The sequence below is a fragment of the Mesocricetus auratus genome, unplaced genomic scaffold (genome assembly GCF_017639785.1).
Source record: "Mesocricetus auratus isolate SY011 unplaced genomic scaffold, BCM_Maur_2.0 Super-Scaffold_100023, whole genome shotgun sequence".
Classification (NCBI taxonomy): domain Eukaryota; kingdom Metazoa; phylum Chordata; class Mammalia; order Rodentia; family Cricetidae; genus Mesocricetus; species Mesocricetus auratus.
The window spans coordinates 2,622,190-2,646,017 of record NW_024429204.1 but is presented as its reverse complement, the minus strand read 5'-3'; the positions used below and the strand labels follow the sequence as shown (position 1 = coordinate 2,646,017).

At 46.1% G+C, this 23,828-nt stretch overlaps 1 protein-coding gene across 2 annotated transcripts in view; it reads left to right on the top strand.

Moving 5' to 3' along the window:
• Rgs22 (regulator of G protein signaling 22) overlaps positions 1–23,828 on the top strand; it is a 99,099-nt gene that overhangs the window by 6,990 nt on the left and 68,281 nt on the right. For both annotated transcript variants that reach the window (XM_040730413.1, XM_021228699.2), the window contains exons 3-6: positions 5,178–5,240; positions 18,160–18,381; positions 21,435–21,520; positions 22,201–22,369. In XM_040730413.1, the coding sequence (XP_040586347.1) occupies positions 5,178–5,240; positions 18,160–18,381; positions 21,435–21,520; positions 22,201–22,369 (540 nt within the window). The remainder of the gene's footprint in view (positions 1–5,177; positions 5,241–18,159; positions 18,382–21,434; positions 21,521–22,200; positions 22,370–23,828) is intronic.

The following is a 23,828-nucleotide window of genomic DNA, read 5'->3' as shown; positions in this document are numbered from 1 at the left end:
CTCCCTTCCTCTCCCTGCCTCCCTCCCTCTCCCCCTCCCTGCCTCCCTCACTCCCTCCCACCTCATGCTGAGTCACACCTGTGGAATGATGTAATGGAGGAACCGAGTATATGCTTTCTTGTTATCCCTTTAACCTTAAATTTCCCTGGGTATTCGGAAGATACCAACCTGACTTAGGAAATTGAATTAACTAAAAAATGCCCAAGTAATCGGATTGTGGAACGTTAATGAGAAAATCAGAACTATTAAACTAGATTAACAGCTTTTTGTTTGTTTTTTTTTTCTTTTATAATTCAAGGGCTTTGGGAGTAAAAAAGCTTCTCAGATCTTCGTAGGCTTAGGGCTTCGAGATGCCACTCTGTTGGTAGAAGTCTTGCCTGGCGTGCCCAAGATTCAGTGTCCAGTCCCAGCACCACACACACACACACACACACACACACACACACACTCACCTCTTGCCTAGCCTCTTTGATTTGCTGGACTGCCTGCTGATATGACTAAACGTGTCCACGCTGTAACTGTGGAGGGAAATGCCCTCACTTCTTTGGAGCCACGGCCTCCGGCTGAGATGCCATAAGGCCACCCTCACAGTCTACACTTTTTCCACATGTCACAGCTGCCCCAAACCAATATAATTATCAGTATTCAGCCCCCATAAACGTTAAGACATAGCATGGGGAGGGCACGGGAGGAGGGGAGGGAAAGGGAGAGGGACCTGGAACTGACTTGTAAAGCAACCTTGTTTCTAATCTAAAAATTTTTTTTTTGAGACAGGGTTTCTCTGTGGCTTTGGAGGCTGCCCTGGAACTAGCTCTTGTAGACCAGGCTGGCCTCAAACTCACAGAGATCCGCCTGCCTCTGCCTCTCGAGTGCTGGGATTAAAGGCGTGCGCCACCAATGCCCGGCTCTAATCTAAATTTAAACTGAAAAATAAATTAGAAAAAAAAGATATAGCATCACAAAAGAGCCAGTTTTGATGTATGTGAACAAAAATCTTAAGCTTCTATGGTTGTCTGCACAAACATGAACACGCTGTCAGCACCCCAGTGCCAGCTCACCACGGAGCAGAGGCAGGGCCACCAGGGACCCCAGGACAGCCAGCCCCCAGCAAGAGGAGCTCAGCAACCAAGACGAGATGCCGAGGAACCGTCAGCCTGAAAAAAGCGTTCATCACCGCAGAGAAGATGGAGGAGAACCAGGACTGCAGTGTGAAGTCTGGTTTCCTTCCTAGCGATTCAGTTGTCTGAAATGGTTAGGAGACCAAAACAAGGACGGGTGGTGACCTAGAGGCTCTTGGAACTGGAACCATCCGTGGCTCTCAAACTGTGGGCCACCACCCCTTTGGGGTAGATGACCCTCCCACAGGGGTCACCTAAGACATCAGAGAGCACAGGTTCTTGCATTAGGATTCTCAACAGCAGCGATGAAATGTCAATGAAGATAATTTTACAGTTGGGGGGTCACCACAACACGAGGTCACAGCACTGGGAAGGTTGGGTACCGCTGTGCTAGAGTTTGTGACTCTGACAGTTACTGAGGAGTTGCTGGTCCTCAAGGCTTTACTGCCACACCTAGAGTGGAGTTTAAATCAGCTAAAACTGAAAATGAAATGTAGATCTTAATTAACACGAAGTCTTATGCCCCACTGCTATTAACATATTTATTAATATAGTTATGCCAATTTGTAAGATTAATATGAAACACACATTCCCCTTTCCATGGATCCATGATCCCGTGGCATAGTATTGTCAAGCTTGGCTACTTTTTAAAAATGACTTGCAGAATTTAATAAAATCAGATTGGCCTGTAAGCAAGCCTCCCGGGTGCCCCTATCCTAATTGATGAGGGAGGACCTGGCTAACCATTTACGGTGCAACCCCAGGCTGGTGGCCCTGGGTTCTATCAGAACGCTGGCCGAGCAAGCCAGTAAGCATCTTCTCTCCACGGGCTCTGCATCAGCTCCTGCTCCGAATTCCTGCCCTGACTTCCTTCATAATGGACTCCAAGATGTAAGATGAAATAAACCCTCTTCTCCCAAGTCTTCGTTACATCAATAAAAGCCAAACCCCGACAGTTGCTAACCTTAACGGCTTCTCCGTCAGTGTCCTCGTTGCTGTGCTTCACAGACCTCTGCTGACCAGAACTCGGAGCCATGTTGCTAAAAGTTGTGCATTTACTGAACCCTTGGGTCCATCTGGTTTCAATCACTTGGGGGTCTTAGCAGACTAAACCCTGTGTTGATTAGTGGAGATGTCTAATAAGCTCCTTGATGTGAATCTTGAACTATTTATAATTCTCTTCGGACACTGCAGTTACTTGAAGTTACCAAAAGCAAATCCGTTTTCCAAAATAGGTTTAACTGCACCATAGTGTTTTGTGTAGAGAACTTCTTCAGCTTTAGTCATCGTCTTCTCTTCCTTCCCCTCCCCCTCCTCCTGCTAGAGTACAGCACACGTGCCTGTGAGTATAGACGGGAGGTCAATCGTGGGTGCTGTTCCTCAGAAATCTACCCCCGCTGGTTTTTGCTTTATCCTTCTGATGGGGAAGTCCTGTGTGTATGTCAATAAAGCACTGTCAGCCAATAGGGAAGCAAGATAGGTGGGACTAGGAGTCCAGGAGGATTCTGGGAAGGAGAAACACAGGGAGTCATCATGTAGCTGTCATAGGGGTAAGAAGTCCGGACCCTTTTCTCCGGTAAGAGAAATACTTAGATTAACAATTATGGAGTAAATACTTAAGTCAGAGCTAGCCAGTAAGAAACAAGCAAACGGCCAACAGCTTCATAATTAATACAGCTTTTTGTGTGTTATTTGGGGACTACACCTCGGCAGAGCCCAGGCGACTGGTGGGGAAAAACCAAAGCGGCTGGCAAGGAAAAGGCTTCACTCAACATCCTCCTTTGCAGCCGGGCGTTGGTGGCGCACACCTTTTATCCCAGCACTCGGGAGGCAGAGGCAGGCGGATGTCTGTGAGTTCGAGGCCAGGCTGGACTGACAGCCTCCAAAACAGAGAAACCCTGTCTCGTAAAAACCAAAAAAAAATCCTCCTTTGCTCCTCCTCCTTCTGTGCCCTCCTCCCCTCCCCCCGCCTCTTACCCACTCTCGCCCCTCCCCCACAGGGTCTCTCACTGAGGTCTGGGCTGATGAGGCTGGCTGACCTGAGAGCCCCGGGGATCCATTCTCCTGTCTCTGCCTCCCCAGAACTGGTGTTACAAGGGCACACCACCACACCCAGCTTCCTCTGTGAGCACTAGGGGTTGAAGTCAAGTGCGAATGCCTATACAGCGTCTGAGTTAGGGTGTCTGTTGCCGTGACAAAACACCATGACCAAAGAAACAAGTTGGGAAGGGTTTATTTGGCTTACACTTCCGTATCTCTGTTCATCACTGAAGGAAGTCAGGACAGGAACTCAAATGGCAGGAACCTGGAGGCAGGAGCCGATGCAGACGCCATGAAGGGGTGCTGCTGACTGGCTTGCTCCCCATGGCTTGCTCAGCCTGCTTTTTTATCGAACCCAGGACCAGGAGCCCAAGTATGGCACCACCCACATGGGCCGGGTCCTCTCCAGTGATCACTAAATGAGAAAATGCCCTACAGCTGAATCTCATGGAGCCATTTCCTCAGCTGAGGCTCCTTCCTGATGACTGTGTGTCAGGTTGACGCACAAAACCAGCCAGTGCACACAGCAAGCCCTTTACCAAATGAGCGTTTCAACAGCCACTACTTCACTAATTTTTAAAAATTAGCTAGTGCTTCATAAAAAGAAAATTATCAGCCATATGGAAACAATAGCATTGTGTCATGTTTCAGCTTTCGTGTTAGATTTGCAAAATTGGAATATAATTATGAATAACAAAGTAACCACAGTCCTGTGCAGCCGAGTGTGGCATGATGGGCTCCTGACACAATGGAAACAATGACTAATAAAATAAGGTGCTTTATGATTGGGAGAGTGTTCTCGGCAGTGGTTACTCATTTTGCCAGTTTCAAAAGTGTCTATGTTGGTGGATGAGACAGTTACCGAAAAAAAAAAACTTATGCAGAATACATGAGCTGATGGAAGTGACTTATGTTCAAAATCAAGCAGGACCCAGATCCTGAAGTGAATCTCATGTTTACAGATAAGAAATTGAGTATTATGCTTAGTTTGTCACTTTAATTGATTAGCAAAGAATTTCACATCCTTAATGATTTATTTTTTAACCCAAGGCTGCTGCTGCTGCTGCTTCTTCTTCTTCTTCTTCTTCTTCTTCTTCTTCTTCTTCTTCTTCTTCTTCTTCTTCTTCTTCTTCTTCTCCTTCTCCTTCTCCTTCTCCTTCTCCTTCTCCTTCTCCTCCTCCTCCTCCTCCTCCTCCTCCTCCTCCTTCTCCTCTTCTTCCTCTCCTCCTCCTCCTCCTCCTCCTCCTCTTTTCCTCCTTCTCCTCCTCCTCTTCCTTCGTGTGTTTGTTTGTGTGTGTGTGTGTGTGTGTGTGTGTGTGTGCACGCGCCCACGGGCGTACCAAGGTACACATGTGGAAGTCAGTGGACAACTATGGGGTCTGATCTCCTACCTTTGCAAGGGTTATGAGGATTGAATCCAGGTTTTCTCTTTGTTTGTTTGTTCCTTTTTTAAATTTAAATTAGAAACAAGCTTGCTTCACATGTAAATCCCAGCTCCCTCCCCTCCCCCAGGCCCCCCACCCAATCCCCAGGTTATCAGGTTTCCATGGCAACAGCTTTTACCCGTTCAGCCATCTTGCAGACCTTCTTCTGCCTCTGTTCTTATGAAGTGCGTGTTTTAAAAGGCAGTTTTTAATCTGTTGCGATGTCATTCACATGTGCAACATTCATCACGTCCCATTTGCTAGCTAGCTTCGGTGGCAAGGACTTCTGAGAGGACAGTTCACCCTGCTTTCTGTTTTGTTTTTGTCGGGGATGGTGGCGGCTGAGGCGAGGCTGAGTTGTCCAGGTTACTTTGAACTTACTACCTAGCCGAGGCGGGCTTTGAACTCTCAATTCTGTGCCTCCCGAGTGCTCGGCTCATGTTGTAGTCCACTTTCCTGCCCTTCCCGGAGATTGTGCCAGGTTTACAGTGAGGGTTCAACGTGTAAGCTACTTAAAAAGTCTCAAATATTTAAGTCATCATAATACAGGCATGCTCCGAAACATGGCCGTAATATGTTTTTATGTTTTCTGCAGGAAAATTTTTTGGCAACAGACAACTTCCTTGTGGACTACTTTAATGAGTTCTTAAGCCTCCCTGTGAGTACATTATGATGTTCTATTGAGTATATTACTATAGCAAGGTATTTTAAAATTATTGGTTGTGTGAGTGTATTGTGTGTGAGTGTATGTGTGTGTGTATATGTGTGAGTATCTGTGTTTGCATATGTGAACGTGTGTGCATGCATGTGCAAGTGCTAGAGAGCATATACGAGTGTGTGTGTGCATGTGTGTGAGTGTGTGTGCGCTGGAGAGTATATGTGAGTGTGTGTGTGTGTGCTGGAGAGCATATAAGTGTGTGTGCATGTGTGTGTGTGTTCTGGAGAGTATATGTGAGTGTGTGTATGTGCATGTATGTGGATGTGTGAGTACGAGTGTTCGTATATGTGAGCATGTGTGTTTGTGTGAGTGCCAGAAAGAATATATAAGTGTGTGCATCTGTGTGCTGGAAAGCGTATGTGTGTGTGAGTACACACACACACACACACACACACACACGTCAACCCTTATTGGATCTCCCACAGCAGCTTACTTGGGCTCCATCTCACTTCTACCTTTCCTCTCCCAACCGTGTTTGTTTCTTCAGCTCTGTTTGCCTGTCTTGTATCCCTTAGTCAACCCTGCCAATTACCGGTTCTTCACACGACAGAAGGAAGAGGCGGTCACAGACTTCCAGAAAGGGACTGAGGGCAGGAAGGAGAAGAAAGAGGGATTCTCAGAGCAAGGGCCTGGCAGAGTTGTAGACCAGACTAGCAATTAGTGATGTTTAGTTCCTGAGCACTTGGATAAGAATTAGAAGCCAGCCTGGGTTTACCGAGAGAGACTGGGCCAAACTGAGCTCTGCCCGTTTGGATCAGGCACTGGCATTTCAGGCACCTGCAAACACAGCGTATCGTGACTTTAGCACAGCACTATAAAAACAATAAGTAGAGTCACGTTTCTTCCTAACCTGCTTTAAACCACGCCCGTGGCAAGATTCGGCCTTCCCATTTCCTCATCTTTGTTTCCTCCCCTTCCGTGTCCTAATCCCTCTCCAGCTTAACTGACCTTCTTTGTGTTTCTAAGAACAGAATGTGCCAAGTGTGGTGGACAGTTTGTTAACACACCCTAAAGTCGTCTGAGAGGAGGGAACCTCAATTAAGAAAATGGTCCCATAAGGTCTGGCAGCAGGCAAACCTGTAGGGCATTTTCTTAGCAATGTGGAGGGCCTAGGCCATTGTGGGTGGTGCCATCCCCTAGGCTGGTGGTCCTGGGTTCTGTAAGAAAGCAGACTGAGCAAGCCATGGGAAGCAAGTCAGTAAGCAGCGACCCTCCACGGCCTGGCATTAGCTCCTGTCCCTAGGTTCCTGCCCTGTGTGAGTTCCTGCCTTGGCTTTCCTCAGTGGAATGTTGTTAGTATCCAGGCATCTGTACTGGCCTGCCCGTGGGGTCCTGACAGGACACGCCCTCAGCTGCTGCCACTAAAAGCCCCACCTATGCATATTCACTATGCTCCCTTTTAAAAGGGCCCTGATGGCCGGGCATTGGTGGGGCACGCCTTTAATCCCAGCACTCAGGAGGCAGAGGCAGGCGGATCTCTGTAAGTTCGAGACCAGCCTGGACTACCAAGCGAGTTCCAGGACAGGCTCCAAAGCCACAGAGAAACCCTGTCTCGAAAAAACCAAAAGAAATAAAAAAATTAAAAAAATAAAAAAATAAAAGGGCCCTGACCTCCTTCCATCCTCCTCCCTCCTCTCCCTCCCTCCCTCCCTCCCTCCCTCCCTCCCTCCCTCCCTCCCTCCCTCCCTCCCTCCCTCCCTCCCTCCTCTCCCTCCCTCCCTCCCTCCCTCCCTCCCTCTCTCTCTCTCTCTCCCTCTCCCTCTCCCTCTCTCCTTCTTTCCTTCTCTCTGTCTGCCTGTTCCTGTCTCTCTCTGCCCCTCTTCCCTCTCTCCTACTGCTTCTGTCCCCAGAGACTGGTCCCCCCCCCCACGCCTCTGCTCAAACCCTGACACATGGCATCTTTCTCTTGCGAGCCGCTTTTCTTCAACTACAACGACTGTGATTCAGGATGGGAGACCCAAATCAGCCCCTTCCTCCCCAAGTTGGTTTGGTCCTGGTGCTTCATCGCAGCAAGAGGAACCCTGGGCAGGACACCAAGTGCTCCAGCTCGGAGCACTCATTCTCTGAGACATTTGCGTCACGTTCTCCTTGATTCCACTACTTCTGCTACCCTCCTACCGACTCCATCTGCGACGACATCCCTAGGACACCCTGCTGATATGTTTTATTTGCATCCAAACCCTCATCATTGTCTGTGAAGTTAATTTTCATACGTTTGAACCGATTCACTGATTATAACCTGTAGGCTGATTCTCAATAGCCATCAGGCTGAAGGGAACATTCCTTTGGTGTGGATTTCAAGACTTTGGCGCAGTGTGGCCTCAGCTTAACCTTCCTACCCAGACTCCCTTCACGGTGCTTGTGTCCTGTTGCCGTCTGTGCCATTTAACCCACCAAGCCACGTGGACGCCACTGAGGAGCTCTCCGCAGCTCCCCCTGCAGTCAGGAAGGGTGTGAAGGAGCTGCTGTTATTTGTGGCCCCTCCATCCCTTACCCCTGGACTGTTGGAAATGCCACACACTTAACCTTTGCATTTCTTTCTCTAAACAGCATCTTAACAAGTTCACCACGGAGCAATGTAGTGTGTGTGTGTGTGTGTGATACATATTAGAGTTTATTTTCCCTTTAACCCTCAGGGACTCACCTTTCACCCCTGAACTACAGGAAGCAATCCGTTCGGTTGGCTTGGTGGATCCATGTCAGCCTGGAGCACTCTCTCATATCACACAGATCTGTAATTGGTTTTGCCTTTCAGAAATTATTTTTATTAGAGACTTGGATGCAACATTATAACCAATATTTTTCCAGTTTAAGATCACTCGGCTAGTAAATGGCATGGCCTACCCAAGGCCACATGGTCCAGAAAGCTTCGAGTGTCCAGCTGTAGAACTTGGGACAGAACGTATAAACAGATGGTGTGGATAACAGGCTGAGGCCTCATGCTTATTCTGATACACAAATGAAGTAAAACAAACAAAGCTAATGTGTTCTTAGGCTACATTAGCTGAAGTGTAGTTCAGATCAAGAACAATATTAGTCTGGAGCATAGAAGGCACTGGGCGTTTTTTTTTTTTTTTGGGAAAGGCGGAATTGTTAGACCACATTTGGAATATTGTGTTGCGATCTTGGTCCCATATGTTAAGAGTTGCTTTTGCCAAGCCAGTCTCAGGGAGACTCAGCCCGTGAACATGCAGGAAACCATGTCAGATGAGAAACGGTTGAAAGATGTGTGTTTAACCAGGCTAGGCGGCGGGGCCAGAATGGGGCAACCCTTTCAAACATCCAGAGATGGAATCAAGGGAAACGGGTTCACATTCTGTGAACCCAGAGGCCGGGCAGCACCCCACTTATGAGAACCTAGTTTTCAAACGAAAAGATGGCCAACTTGGGAGGTCTTAAACCTTCTTGTATGTGGAGGTATTCAGGTGGAGGCCGGAAAATGTGACTATTGCATTAGAAGAGAGGAGGGAGGGGATGAAGTGGGGAGAGAGATTTTTTTTCTGTAAAATTTTCCCTTGAGATTTCTATGACAGATAATAGAAAATCATAATATTGTTGAATGTGGGATGAGTTTTGGCTCACATTCTTATTGTATAGAAAAAGAGTATTTGTCATCAGCCGGGCGGTGGTGGCGCACGCCTTTAATCCCAACACTCGGGAGGCAGAGGCAGGTAGATCTCTGTAAGTTCGAGGCCAGGCTGGACCGACAGCCTCCAAAACAATACAGAGAAATCCTGTCTCGTATAAAAAAAAAGAGTATTTGTCATCTATGTATGTATCTATGTATCCATTTTCTATATGACTATGTATCTATGTATCTATCTATGTATCTATCTATGTATCTATCTATGTATCTATCTATGTATCTATCTATGTATCTATCTATGTATCTATCTATGTATCTATCTATCTATCTATCTATCTATCTCAATTTGTCATCTGTTGCCTACTATGGTGGAAGGCCAGAGTTACCCAAATGAGAACAGGTGAATTCCTTATTTCAGCTTACAATCCACACCGTAAATCGGCAAGCTGGGCCTCTCCTGGTGCTCCCCACACTCCTCAAGGATCATCCCTCTTTTATTTCTACATCTTCCATGTCAAACCTTTGAAATAGAGAATCCTTCTAGTCTATTCTCTTGCTCCCCTTCCTCTCCTACCCCCTCATCATGTTATACACGACCACAAGGTAAGCCCGAGAATATAGCTATCACTGTCTCCCAGGGGTCGTAGGCAGATCTAGACCTCCAGTCCTTCTGAGGTCCTACCCCACCCTTGCATGGTCAAAGCCCAAGGCAAAGATGGGCCTGTGAGCCGGGCCAGCCGCTGGCTCCTCTCACACTCCCTTCCTTTACAGCACCACGCTCTCGGGACCCGCTGTGGGATCCAGAACCCCGTGGCTGGTAGCCTGCCCCCACCCGCTGCTTTTGATGGGGGAAATCCAGGACAGTTGCCTCTGTTATAAATGATCATGCGGCACTTTCCAAATCTCAGCTCTCATAAGTTCGCTCCGTTTGTTCTCCGGCCAAGTTCACTTTCAGATATTGTTTTCATTTGGTGTCTGGGAGGGTCTTTTTCTCCCCCTGTCAACTCTTTACAGACAAGTGTTTGCTCATTAGCTTGTCTTCTGTGCTGTTGTGTGAAAACATTCCTCCCTTTGGTTTTGTTTTGTGTGTTTTATGCGCAGTGACTGTTGTGGGATTGAGTCGATGAGCCCACATAGATTTAGGTTGGTCCTCTGTGGGTGGTTTCAAATGTTTGTGACATTTATGGTTTGCAGAAGCTGAAGGGGTGGCCTGTTCTATACCCTCCTTGCAAGGATAGGTATGTCATATGTTTGCCAGACCATGCTTAGCTATGCACTTTTGGAATTTTACCATAACTTTTTTTTGGCCCGATTCTCTACACTTTTTTTAATCTGTAAACTATTATAATTTCTTGCAGCCTTATGAGTTCTATGCTAGAAGGACTGTTGGGTGAGGGGGGATGGAGACAGAATATAAATCCGAGAAATGAGTGGGCTGAGGAGAGATGGAGGGCTTGGGTCTCCCCTTGCCAAAATTTAAATACTCAGAGATTGGCTTTCAAAGGCATGTTGATGGAATTCTAGGTGACTGTTTAGTTCAGGGTTTATACCTATGGGTATTTTGATAGACCCTTAGCGCTAACATAAAACACTCACATTACCTACCATAACTCATTTTGTTAACTAAGGATATTCTGTACATTCCCTGTGGCACACTATTCCTCCTGTCTCATCGCTGAACGTCTGGTAAACAATTTAAACTTCAGCATCTGAAACATCAATAAGAGCTAGATGGAGAGGAGTTGTTATTGGTAACCAACTTGTTACACTCGAGTAGTCAGATGTTTTTATCCGATGTTGAGGACGCATGTTTGAAACACAGGCTTGGAGTTCAATTAGTAGAGACAGAGTCGGAGCAGAGATAGACATGTATTAAATTAACCTAGTCATTAGTTTTTAATTTAAATACTGTTCAGCTAAATAATTTGGCACCAGCAAGTTCCAATGGTGCTGGGCTGGCAGTTTGAACGCATCTCTAATTGTTTACAGGTTTTTTTTTTTCTCCTCCCCCCCTTCTTTCCACAGAAATGTGGAACCAGAAATCTATTGTGGTAAAAAAAATATTTTCATGCACTTGCTTTTTCTGTGAAAATATTTTTCGCACATGGATGACTAGTACCACGAAGCTAGCTCTCACCACCTCCAGGCCAATCCATTTTAGAACATTCAGAAACGACACCCTCAAAATGAGAACAATACGTCAGTAAAGGGATAGTTAGCCCGCAGGAGCTTGTCTGGGTCTGAGGAGCAAACTGAAGACTTTCCTGTTGCAGGACTCAGAGCTGCGTGTTGTCAAAATCAACTTTTGGCCGAGAACACTTTTCAGCGTCTTTCATTTCCATTGTCCCCCATTCTCTGTACCTATAATTATACTGTTATCTCTGAACTCACTTTAGTAGTTTTGTAGATAAGTTTAGAAATGGGGTGGGGGGGGGGAAGTGGACTTGTCAGATTTGCGTTGTACTGAAGGCTTGGGGCTCTTTCTATCATGTGCAGAACATAGATGACCACATGCATGATTGCTTAGGAGAGTCAGCATAAGGGTGTGGGCGCGTGTGTAGCCTTCGGAGTTTGCAGTAGCCCAGATCCTACCGGCTGTAGCTGAAAGCTCTTCAGTAGCATCCTGATCACCTTAGACTCCGAGGAACATGAGAACTACCGAAGGGCTTCCCAGAGTTGAGAGGCCTGGGCTCCATCCTGCTTCCGGCTCTAGGGAGGGGCCTGGGAGCTGATGCAGCTGGTCAAGGAACTGCCTGGACCACTGTGAATTGTGGACCACTTCCGTTGTGAAGTGCAGCGTGCAGTGGCGAGGGGAGGGGGAGGTCCTGATGGAAGCTCCACCCCAGCCCCTGGCGCCCACATACACAAAGAGTCTGGGATGATTAGGTGGAAGCCGCCTCTCTCTCCCCAGACCCTGCCCCCACTCAGAAAGCCCAACAAATGGTGGCCCCTTCACCCCACCCCCGCCCCAGGGCATTCCAAAGCCCCCTCCTCGTGGTCTCCTCTTGAGATTTTGTCCTCTTCCCCTGGGGCCACCTGGGAACGCTTTGCTCAGATCAAACCTGATGTATTAATTTGGTTTTTGATTGGCTGATTCCATCAGCGGTGGCGGCAGAGGCGGATTTCCAGTAACCAGGAATTCAAAACCTATCCCTGGGTCCCTGATGGACCGGACTTTTGCCCTCCGGCCAGGTTTAAGCCCTATATTCGTTGCACCTACTAAGCTTCAGCAACGCCTGGGCTGCTTACAGTCTGCCCAGACTGGCCCATTCTTTTGTGCTCCAGTATCTCAGCGTTCTGTCTCCTCCTTCTGAAGAATATTTTTTCCTTCTTGTCTATCTGGTGACTGACAGTTCATTCCTTGAGACCCAGCCTGAGCATTCCACTGCCTACACCTCTCCCCTGGTTTTCTGAAGACGCTCAAGGGCATCCCTACGTGCTACGTGCTACACACGTTTCTCATGTGCTTCTTACATGTTAGCGTGGCCCTGGAACACACTACAAATCGAGACAGCCACACTCGCACACAGAGCAGAGGCGGTTTCATGGCAGAAGGTGGTTTTGTGTGTTGCGCCATTCCATGAACATGCCTTCCTAGAGAGGTTCCAGGAATGAAAGTCTGCCATTCCCTAATGGACCTCATCCTTCTTGCTTCCTAACAATGTAATTGTCTCACTACGTTAAGGGCAAACCCCATCATTAAACATGAGCGTTCTGTGCAGCACGAAGCATTAAACACAGGCCGGCAACTTCACCTGGTCAATAACTTTAGGCTCAGTGGCTCATTTCCACGCTGACGGAAGGTTAGCTGTGTTCAACTTAAACAGTGTCAAAGACAACGTTACCCTTGATCGTGTTTGCAAGGACTCTGCAGGGTTAATCTTGATTAAGTCCGATTTGACTTCAGTCCCAGCTTTAGAGTTCACCCCTCGGGAAGACAGCCTTTCTTGTCTATGTGTGTTTCTGTATCTCTTCTACCAGAGGGTGCATACTCGGTGGCTCATTTCAGTGAGGGCTTTGTGGTACATGCTCCCTTGATACAGTGCTGTGTACATCTGTCACTTACCGAAGATCCACCACTGTATAAATGAATGACCCGACAAAGGAACCGGGCACATGGGCACTGCTCTCTGAAGGGAGGGGACCTCAACAGAGGTTCCAATTCTTAATTAGTGATTGGCAAGGGGGGTTCTAAACCATTGTGGGTGGTGCCATCCCTGGGCTGCTAGTCCTGAGTTCTGTAGGAAGGCGGACTGAGCAAGCCGGTAAGCAGCTCCCTCCATGGCCTCTGCATCAGCTCCTGCCTCCAGGTTCCTGCTGTCTGACTTCTGTCCTGACTTCCTTAGATGATGAACAGCCACGTGGAAGCGTAAGCCTAACAAACCGCTTCCTCCCCAAGCTGCTTTGGTCAAAGGCGTCTCATTAGAGCAGTGATAGGCCTGACTAAGAGATACGGACAATTAGAGTATTGAGCATGGAAGGCACCTTTAGGTCATCCAGTTAAAACTCCCGCCCCCTTTTAACTCAGGAAGGCAAAAGCGGTTTCCTCCCGTTTAATCATTCTCTCCTATTATTGTTTCAAGTTTAGCCAGATCTATTTTCAAATATGCTAACCAGACATAACATCCTAGCTTTGTCATGTGCCATGTCCCCCGCCACCCCCACCCCCGTCTTTGTGGACACATTTCCCCACTGGACATATCTGCGTTTGCACGGATTTTAGTGGAAGCTAATGTTTTGTTGACTTTGTTATAGGAAAATAATAAATTCTTGTACACTTGTCCCTTCAAAGGAAGAAGCAATGCTTATTCGTCTCCGAATCTTAGGTATCTTAGGCCTAAGGTCACACTCGACACTTAGACATTTACAATTTTTGATACTGTTGAAATACACTAATAGGGGAAATATTTGTATCTGTTATTCGACATTTTATGATTTTTTTTTTGGAACCATAGTGCGCCATTAAGGACCTCTGAGATGGACTCTGTCATGTAGCTTTTTAAGCAGGAAAACATTACCTTTGGCACAGAGTTTTATGCATTAAGTAATCTCGTTCTGTGTGTTTTTTTTTTTTTAGACTGGCTCTCGTGGTATCCCAGGGTGGACTTGAACTCACTTTGTAGCCTAAGATGACTTTGGACTCCTGCTCCTCCAGCCTCAGCTTCCCACATCCTAGGACCATACTTGGCTTTCAACGCTCTTAAGCGTAAATATTTACAATGCTTTGGCTAGGTCTCTATGTTATCCAGGCTGGCTTGGCGTGGTTTGTGCAGACAGGTTCTTTGTGTTATCCAGGGTGGGGCGGTTTACAGTTGAACTTGGGCTCTGCCTCAGCCCTCTGAATGCCTGGAATGGCCGGCACATGAAACCGTGGCCAGCTTATGACCAGCTTAGTACATTCTGTGTCCATGCATCTGTTTGCTTGAAATGGGGGTCTCACTGTGCAGTCCTGGCTAACCTGCCACTCGTTGTATAGACCAGGCTGGCCTCGAACTCCGGACCCTCTCACCTTAGTCTCCCTTGTTCTGTTTCCACAGATGTGCAAAGCTGCTACCTGCCTTGTTCTACCTTTTGATCAGTCCCCCTCTCCTCATTTCATCATCATTATTATTATAAGTCTTTTGAGAGACATGGTTTGTCTGTGTCCTCCTGGCTGTCCTGGAACTCACTTTGTAGACCAGGTTGGCCTCGAACTCAAGAGATTTCTGTCCCACCTGGTTGTGCAGTCATTTAGTCCCAAATAAACACACAAAGGCTTACATTAATTATAAATTGTTTGGCCTATGACTCAGGCTTCTTATTGGGTAGCTCTCTCTTAATTATTAACCCATGTCTATTAATTTGTGTGTCTCCACATGGTCTAGGCATACCGGTGATGCCTGAACCTCTTTTTTCCTCGGCAGCTCCATGGCATCTCCCTGGCCACTCACTCCTCTGTGTTCCTCTTCCCAGAATTCTCCTAGTCTGGTAGCCCCGCCTATATTTCCTGCCTGGCTACATCCTGCCTGTCCATTGGCCAAAACAGCTTTATTCATCAGCCAATAAGAGAAACACGTATTCACAGCACACAGAAGGACATCCCCTATTCGAGATCTGCCTATCCATGCCTCCCAACTGCTGGGATTAAAGGCATGCAGCGTGCGCCACCACTGCCTGGCAACTTTCCTCATTTTAATGCACTTATGCTTTTTGTTTTTCCTCCTGTAATGGATAGACCTCTTTTACCTTTTAACCTGGTTCAGAATCCAACTGATATTTTTTATAAGTGCCTATATGCACATGACCTAAGCCGTTCTTCAAACCACAGAATAGGGAGTCTGCAAAAAATAGTTTTTCTGTTTTCTAGGTTGCGTGTCTCAGGAAGTTAGGATGGCTTCCGAGTGAGTGACAACCCTCACCACCAGCCCTGACTAAAATTCCCTGGCTTTGAAAGGACTTCAGTCATCACTCCTGAGTCCTGTGGCGAGCACACTGGAGCACTTGCTGTTGTAACCTTTCTTAGCTTTGGCGCCCTATTACACAGCAAACATGGATTTGATGGCAGGTTGTACGTGGTGGCACCTCATGGTCTCCCCGGCGTATGGGGATGACTCTTCTCATTCTAGCCCCCAGCTCATGTGCTGGCAAGGAGACAAAGTCCCTTCCAGACAGCTACCCAGGAACAGAAATGATCTGTGCTTCTCCCGTAGTCAACAGGTTTCCCAGAACATTAACATAAAACCTTTGTTCTGAAAACCTTCTCCGTTATCTGGTCCCTCTGCCTTATTTACCACACAACTCTTTGGCCCCTTACACTATTCTACCAATATTATTCTTTTAAAAAATTATTTATGTATGTGAGTGCTTTGTCTGCATGTTTCTCTGCTCACCAGAGGAGGCCATTGGGTCCCATCACAGATGGTTGTGAGCCACCATGTGGGTGCTGGGAATTGAACTCAGGTCCTCTGGAAGAGCAGCCGGTGCTGTTAACCACTGAGCCATCTCTCCAGCCCCCTACCAATATCGATTCTAAGACAATTCTAACTCTGTATATGGTGTCGCTTCATGCATTTGAGCCTTTATCAGTAAGACCAGAGAAAATAAGAGGCTAGGCTCCAAAAATCAAACTGGTGGCCCAGAAGGTCTACTAACGTGGCAGGCAGGGCTACTACGTAGCACAGTGCCTGACACAGAAAAAGGGTCGCATGCATGCATGCATGCACGGGCTTTCTATGTGTGAGACAATACAGCAAAGAAGAAAAATGCACTGTCTTTGGAACCATTCAGGCTTGTTTGTGTGGCTCGGACCTATCATCATAGCTCTGAATCCACGGGCTACCCCTTAACCGTCCGCAGCATCGGTTTTCTGTAAACAGCTGTCTCAGGAATCGGGAGCATTGGTGATAGAGCATTAAGGTGTTTGCTACAGACGTGGCAGCGCCCCAGCAAGCAGTAGCCCTTCCCTTCTGTTATTTCCACCAGTTGCGTCTTTCTCGTAGTGCTAAGCATTGGTCGCGCGTGGGCTCAGCATCAGCATTGTTTGGACATTTAAAAAAAAATTTTTAGCAGAAAATGTTTCTTTCGTCATTGAACTAATTAATTCGCACCCCTTACTTTGGATTTATCCTATCTTTGTGTTCATTTGGCTGCTGTAGATACAGACAAAAACAGGGGAAGCAGGTCCAGGACAAACAGGCTCTCCTGCTGCATAGACGCTCGGGACTGGGAGAAAATTTTCCCAGGCGAGCCTTCTTGCTGTAGAGCTTCATTGTCCCGACCCCGTAAGTGTGATGTCCGTCCCTGTCACGCTCACTCCATTTCCTTCCCTTAACCGGATACATCTTGGCTCTGGTATTATGAACCTGTACATCTCGTTAGTCCAAGGGTACCATATCAAGGAGTGCATTTTTGACATTTAGGTACATGTCGTCTGTTTGAATCCTATATTCAGAGGACAAATATAATAGATCACGAATAAAATGCTGTTATTAAAGACACCTTACAGGTGATTTCCAGATTGTCTAGACTTACCCAGTTAAACCTGTCATGTGGGAGCTGAGCTCTAAGGTGGTTCAGACTGTAGACTGGTAGGTGTCTTATTTCTGTTGTTTATGGATCAAATACCGTAGGATGGGCAACATTCTGGACTCTTCAGATGTGATGCCATATGGCATATATAACATATTTTTAGCTCGGGGCTGGAGAGATGGCTCAGAGGTTAAGAGCTCTGGCTGCTCTTCCAGAGGTCCTGAGTTCAATTCCCAGCAACCACATGGTGGCTCACAACCATCCGGAAAGAGATCTGGCGCCCTCCTCTGGCCTGCAGGGATACATGCAGGCAGAACGTGGTGTACATGATAAATAAGCCTTAAAAAAACCATATTTTTAGCTCAAGGTTTACAAAGATACTCTGCAACTTACTGCATTGTAACTGCCGTATATTTAGCAGCACTTTACTGGGGCACCTAGTGATCCATAGAAAAGACTTTGATCCCACTACCACTTGGCTGAGCATCAGTAAATTACATGAGCGCACAGTCAGTTCACTGACGGCACCCTTAAATAAATGAATAGTGTGAAACAAAAACCCTATCCTAGATTTAAAGGACAAAATCAAAGAAGATATCATCAGTGCACCATTAATTCTCGTGGAAATAAACGACTTAAAAATCTCTGACGATTTTACCCAAAGTCCGAGAGCTATTTACCGACAAACCAGCAGTCACACCCGAGACCTGTGGCGGTTGTATATTAGCTAACCACCTTTAGATAAAGCTGGGAACCTCCAGTGCTTGCTGAGAAAAAGCTCAGAATGCTAGCCTCTGTCACTTTTTTTTTTTTGTCACTGTGTGAAGAACATTGCTGAAATTGTCTTAAATGAAAACATATTGTAGCTAATTGTCCCCTCTCTGGGAAAGAGAAACTGTGAGCTTTCGTGACTCCCGGGGCTAAAAGGGAATAGGGTCATCATTTTTCTTTTCTTCCTTCACCCTCACCCAGTAACCCACCTCCTCCCTCGAGGGTAAGTAACCCTGCTTCCGGGAAGCCGGGCATGTGTTTTCCTCTAGTCTGAAAGAACCACGATAACAGTAAGATTTCTACCATAGCAACCATAGCACAAATTCCCGGCACGGAAGCCTTCAGTGGATCCCCTGTCCTCCAGCCAGGGGATTTCCGAGATTCTAAAAGGGAAGAGCGGTGATCACGGGAAGATGAGCTACGGTAGTGGGTCCTCCTAGAGACAGCGAGTTTCTGTACTTTAAATGTAAGCATTTTCCGTACTTTATATTGCAGACCTTTTCAGAGGCAATTAGATTCAATGTGGACTACGGAGTTTTTGAAGTGATTAACAATGCGCCCCAACTTCTGGAAAAGCAACTGAAAAAAATCCTGCAAAGCCACCAACCTCGAAATCCCATCTACGATGTCATAAGGAAAGGGAAAAGTGACGCTAAACCTCTTCAAAAGAAGGTCCCCTGTGAAGATGAGGCCATTAACATCACCTACACTATCATGGTAAGCCAGTGCGCTTGAGCCTCTGTCTTGCAAAGTCAAGAGAGCGTCTCGAGAGCCAGAGTGCGGGCTGGAGAGTTGGCTCAGTGGTTAAGAGCACTGGCTGCTCTTCCAGAGGACCCTGGTTCAGTTCCCAGCACCCACAGGGCAGCTCACAACTGTAACTCTAGTTCCAGTAGGATACAACACCCTTACACAGACATACATGCAAGTAAAACACCAGTGCCCATAAAATAAAAATAAATACATTAAAAAGAAAGAGCCAGAGTGATGGCTCAGCGGTTAGGAGCACTGGCTACTCTTCCAGGGGGCCTGGCCCCCGATTCCCAACACCCACATGTGGATCTCAGCTGTCTGTAGCTCCAGTTCCAGGGAATCCGATGTCCTCTTCTGGCCTCTGTGGCACCAGCCATGTACAAGGTGCACACACAGACGTTCAGGGAAAACACTCACATGCAGACAATAAAAAAGTGAGTTTTTTAAAGGAAGCACTTGGTGACGTTGACATGAAGTTTCCCAGGTCCAGTCACATTCATTGGCATGTTATGCTTACACACAGTGTCTTTCAGGCACCGCGTCATCTGTTTACACATAACGGCCAATGGAGCTGTTTTGTTGGCTTTTATCAACCAACCTAAGAATGGTCATGTGATTTGCCTTGGGTATACAAGATGTCCAGTGCATTTATGGTAATGTAGATATGCATATCCTTTATGGTTCAGTTTTCCTTCTAGGAAATGCGTGACGAAAGGAAGCTTATTTATTCTGTTTTTTTTTTTTTTAAACCAATCCTATTTACAGTTGGGAGCTGAGATGACCCTGAGGCCCCCAGGTGTCTGTAGCTGTGACTGTGACCTCCCAGCCTTCAGTTCTGTTATCAGCTGCAGGTGTCCATCCTCTGCTTTCGGTCAGCAAACCGGCTAAACCCACTAGCTCTGCTTCCCTGAAAAAAATCACGTGACGAACTTTGTCCCCACCATCAGCCACGCCTCCACTAACTACTCCACAGGCTTATTGTGTGGGTCAGTGACAATGACAGTGATTATTGTAAAATGCTATTTCAGAACTAGGCACAAACAGGCCGAAAAATATGCCTGCTCGTAGCTTCAGACAGCTCTACTCCAATTCTCCCACTACTAATTCAGACATAGTTCTCTTCTTTTAACTTCAGTGCTGATAATAGTTACATTAAAGCATTGTTTCGAAGGTAGATCAGAGGAATATAATTATATAAAATATATTAGCCAAGAGTCTCCTAACTAGGTATGCAAATATTTAGCAGCATCACTAATCAGTAACACATCACTAATTGCATTAAATTCATGTAGCTTAATCATCCTAATTAAAAATTAGAGTCAGATGGGATTAAAAAAAATGAAGACTCAATTATTTTCTGTCTAAAAGAAACCAACCTTAAGTATCAAATAAACATATCAGGAGAAAGAAAGTATATGGCGTATAATTAATTGCTAATTAAAAGAAAGCTAGGGTGATCATATTAGTACCAAAGTAGACCAGAACAAGGACTCCTGCTGTGGATAAAGGGGGATACCGCACACTAGTAAATGTGTCAGTTCATAGAAAAATACAACCAGCTTTAATACGTGTGTACCTAACCACAGTGCTTCAGAATACATGATAAGTGCTAATGAAGCATAAGGAGGAAGTAGCCAAAACCGCAGTACGGCTTGAGATGAAAACATTGCTGTTATAATCAGTAGAAACAGTGCATCCTAAGGACATGACAGGTCTGTGTCTCACTAGCAGAGAAGCCAACCTTCACTTATGAACAACTTCACCCCCAAACCCACAGCGCATGCTCTTTCCTGAGGACACTTGGGGTGATGATCAGGACAGATGTTACAATAAATAAAATATATGAAATTATGCAAAATATATTGCCGATCACCCCAGAATTAAACCACCAGTCAACAACAAAACTATGGGGGGAAAAATCTCCAAATACCTAAATAATTAGGCAACACATTATGAAAAGATAAGTCTCAAAGAAAACAAGAAACCAAACTGTTACAATTTGGGATGCAGCTAAATTAGTGACTAGAAGGAGGTTTATACAATTAATAGGAAATGAAAATAAAACTAAAAATCCCAAGCATCGCTGTCGGTCATCTGTCTTCTACCATGGGAAACGAGAAAGAGAAAAGTTAACTGAGACCCGAGATCAAGAAGAGAGAGCACAGTCATGAACTTCTGAGCCTCCTGTTCTGGACCACAGGCTAGCCTCACCATGCACACGCCCGTGACTACAGACATGCACCATGCACACGCCCGTGACTACAGACATGCCTCACCATGCACACGCCCGTGACTACAGACATGCACCACCATGCACACGCCCGTGACTACAGACATGCACCATGCACACGCCCGTGACTACAGACATGCCTCACCATGCACACGCCCGTGACTACAGACATGCACCACCATGCACACGCCCGTGACTACAGACATGCACCATGCACACGCCCGTGACTAGACATGCACCATGCACACGCCCGTGACTACAGACATGCACCACCATGCTCACGCCCGTGACTACAGACATGCACCACCATGCTCACGCCCGTGACTACAGACATGCACCAGCATGCACACGCCCGTGACTACAGACATGCACCATGCACACGCCCGTGACTACAGACATGCACCATGCACACGCCTGTGACTACAGACATGCCTCACCATGCACACGCCCGTGACTACAGACATGCACCACCATGCACACGCCCGTGACTACAGACATGCACCATGCACACGCCCGTGACTACAGACATGCCTCACCATGCACACGCCCGTGACTACAGACATGCACCACCATGCACACGCCTGTGACTACAGACATGCACCATGCACACGCCCGTGACTACAGACATGCACCACCATGCTCATGCCCAACTACAGCCGTGCACCACACGCAATGCTCATGCCTGTGCTGGGGATTGGACCCCAGCTTTTGTGCATTCTAGGCAAGCACTCTGCAAAACTGTTGCCATGGCAACCCGAAAATGATTTTTCTCTGCGTGTTTTTGTAACAGTGTCTCAACCGGGAGCAAGGTATTAAGTGGATCAAAAGAAAAAGGCTTCCGGCGTTCCTGGAAAGTGATTGCTACTTTGAATACAGGTACCATGCTGCCCTCTGCCTATGTGTGTCTTTTTTTTTTAATGCCTGTTTGCTTCCTATAAGGTTTTTTTATGATATCGATTAGAGGTTGGGTCCTACATGCTACAGAATAGGAGTGGTTAAAAACATTGGCAAAAATCATACAACTTTCTAAAGAAATTTCACAGTTGTATCTCTTTGATCGTTTTACCTTAAAATTTAGCTGTCACTCATAGTGGCGTTTTTGTAAACACAAAGGGATGCTACTATAACACTAAAATCGGAATGTGGGGGCCTAGAGAGAGATCTTAGCAGTTAAGAGCACTTGTTCCTGCAGAGGACATGGGTTTGGTTTCCCAGAGCCTACATGGTGGTCCACAACCATCCCTGACTGCCATTCCAGGGAACTGGATGGCCTCTTATGAACCCCATGGGTACCAGGCATGCACATGGTACATGTTCATATATACAGGCAAATATAAAAGTAAATGGATCTTAAAAAAACATTAAAAAAAACAAAAAACCAGAACATCTCTATAAGGCTGAGAGTCCCCTTTTAAAGTGTAAACATGGAAACTTTCTACCAAAATTTGACTAAAATTTGAACTTTGCTTAGAAAAGCAATTTTAAGTAAACTACAAATGAAAACGGAACACTTCTGTGGAGTAAGCCTTTGTTAGTTTGTGATTTCTATAATCCAGGTTAGCCAAGTTGATCTCGCAAGCAACATGGAGCAACTCAGGCATGAATTTCATAGTAGGTACAAACTTTTCCCCCTGGGTCCTGAGAAAACCGCCCACTCCACCTCCTTCTACCATCGAAGAGGACAATCTCATGATCATGAAAAAGTTCTACGTCTCTCTCGGCCAGGTGAGATGACGGTTTCCATGACCCAACACATACAAACCCTTTTTAGTTTGATTTCAAGCCCCTGTCCTCCAAGCACAGACAGGTTTCTTATGGGTTTAGGCTGACTCATTTGACATGCAGAACTGCAAATACAAACAAAAGACCACCTAGGAAGCAAGGGCTATATTCTGAATTTGTTAATCATAGCAATCAGTAAAGATGTCAAGCACTGTCTAGATAACACTTAGTTGTGAAAATGCATTGGCATTTAATTAATTCTCTCCTGTTACTGCCTAAGTGTGGGGTCATTGTGAGTGGTTTAAATAGATGTGACTTAGAACAAATTGTCCTTTAAGATTGTTCATAATTCAGTGAGAATTTGCATTTTATGTATTTATTTTTTTGCCTCCAGTTACCAGATCATTCCTCTTGCAATACACCCAGGACACACAAGTCTATGTGTCCTTTAAGATTGTTCATAATTCAGTGAGAATTTGCATTTTATGTATTTATTTTTTTGCCTCCAGTTACCAGATCATTCCTCTTGCAATACACCCAGGACACACGAGTCTATGTGAAATCTGGACCGGCAGGCACATGGCCCATGTACTGTTATCTTCATCTATGTCAGACACTGCCAATCGGTTGTGGCCAATTTTTTCTGCAGAGCTAGAGTTAGGCTTCAGGGTTTATCAACAGAGTGTTCTAGACCCACAGTTAGAGAAATCAGATGGAGTTGGTGGCCCATGCCTTTAATCCCAGCACTCGGGAGGCAGACGCAGGAGGATCTGTGTGAGTTCGAGACCAGCCTGGTCTACAGAGCGAGTTCCAGGACAAATCAAACCTACATATAGAAACTCTCTCTCAAAAAACAGATGGGAAGAGACCAGCTATGCCTTCTGTACTGCAATAGACATGTCTATGTTATTTGAATGCACATTTTTTCATTTCATTGTATCACACGCAGTTACTCTTTTAGTCTGGGCGTTCCTATCCAGCAATATTTACCAAGTATTGAGAAACATGCCAGTCCCCTTTCCCTGCTGAATCATTCTTGATGATGTGTTAAAGACTCACTTTCTGCTGCACTTACTCTCAGTACATTATAGCAATGTCAGAGGTACCATGAAATGTCTGTTGACAGAGCCAATAGACCTCCAAGGGGAAGTCACTTGGACAAGGGAGCAGCTAACACGTAGACAGTGAGAGTCCAGGCTGATGTACCATCCTCTCTCTTACAACTTCAACCGCAAGTTATCTGTCCTATGTTTTGAATTTTGAGCATTTAAGTTTCTTTGAATCCTCAGACTATTTAAGCCGGACTATATGTAGCAATTACTGATGATCACTGGTGACATTTCTTGGAGTCTTCACTTCACAAGCAATTGGCCCGTTCCTTAAAAGCACCAAGTGGGACAATCAGGCTGACTGCTCACTTCTTCCTCCCCTTTAACAAGCGGAATAGAGTAGCGGCTCAAGC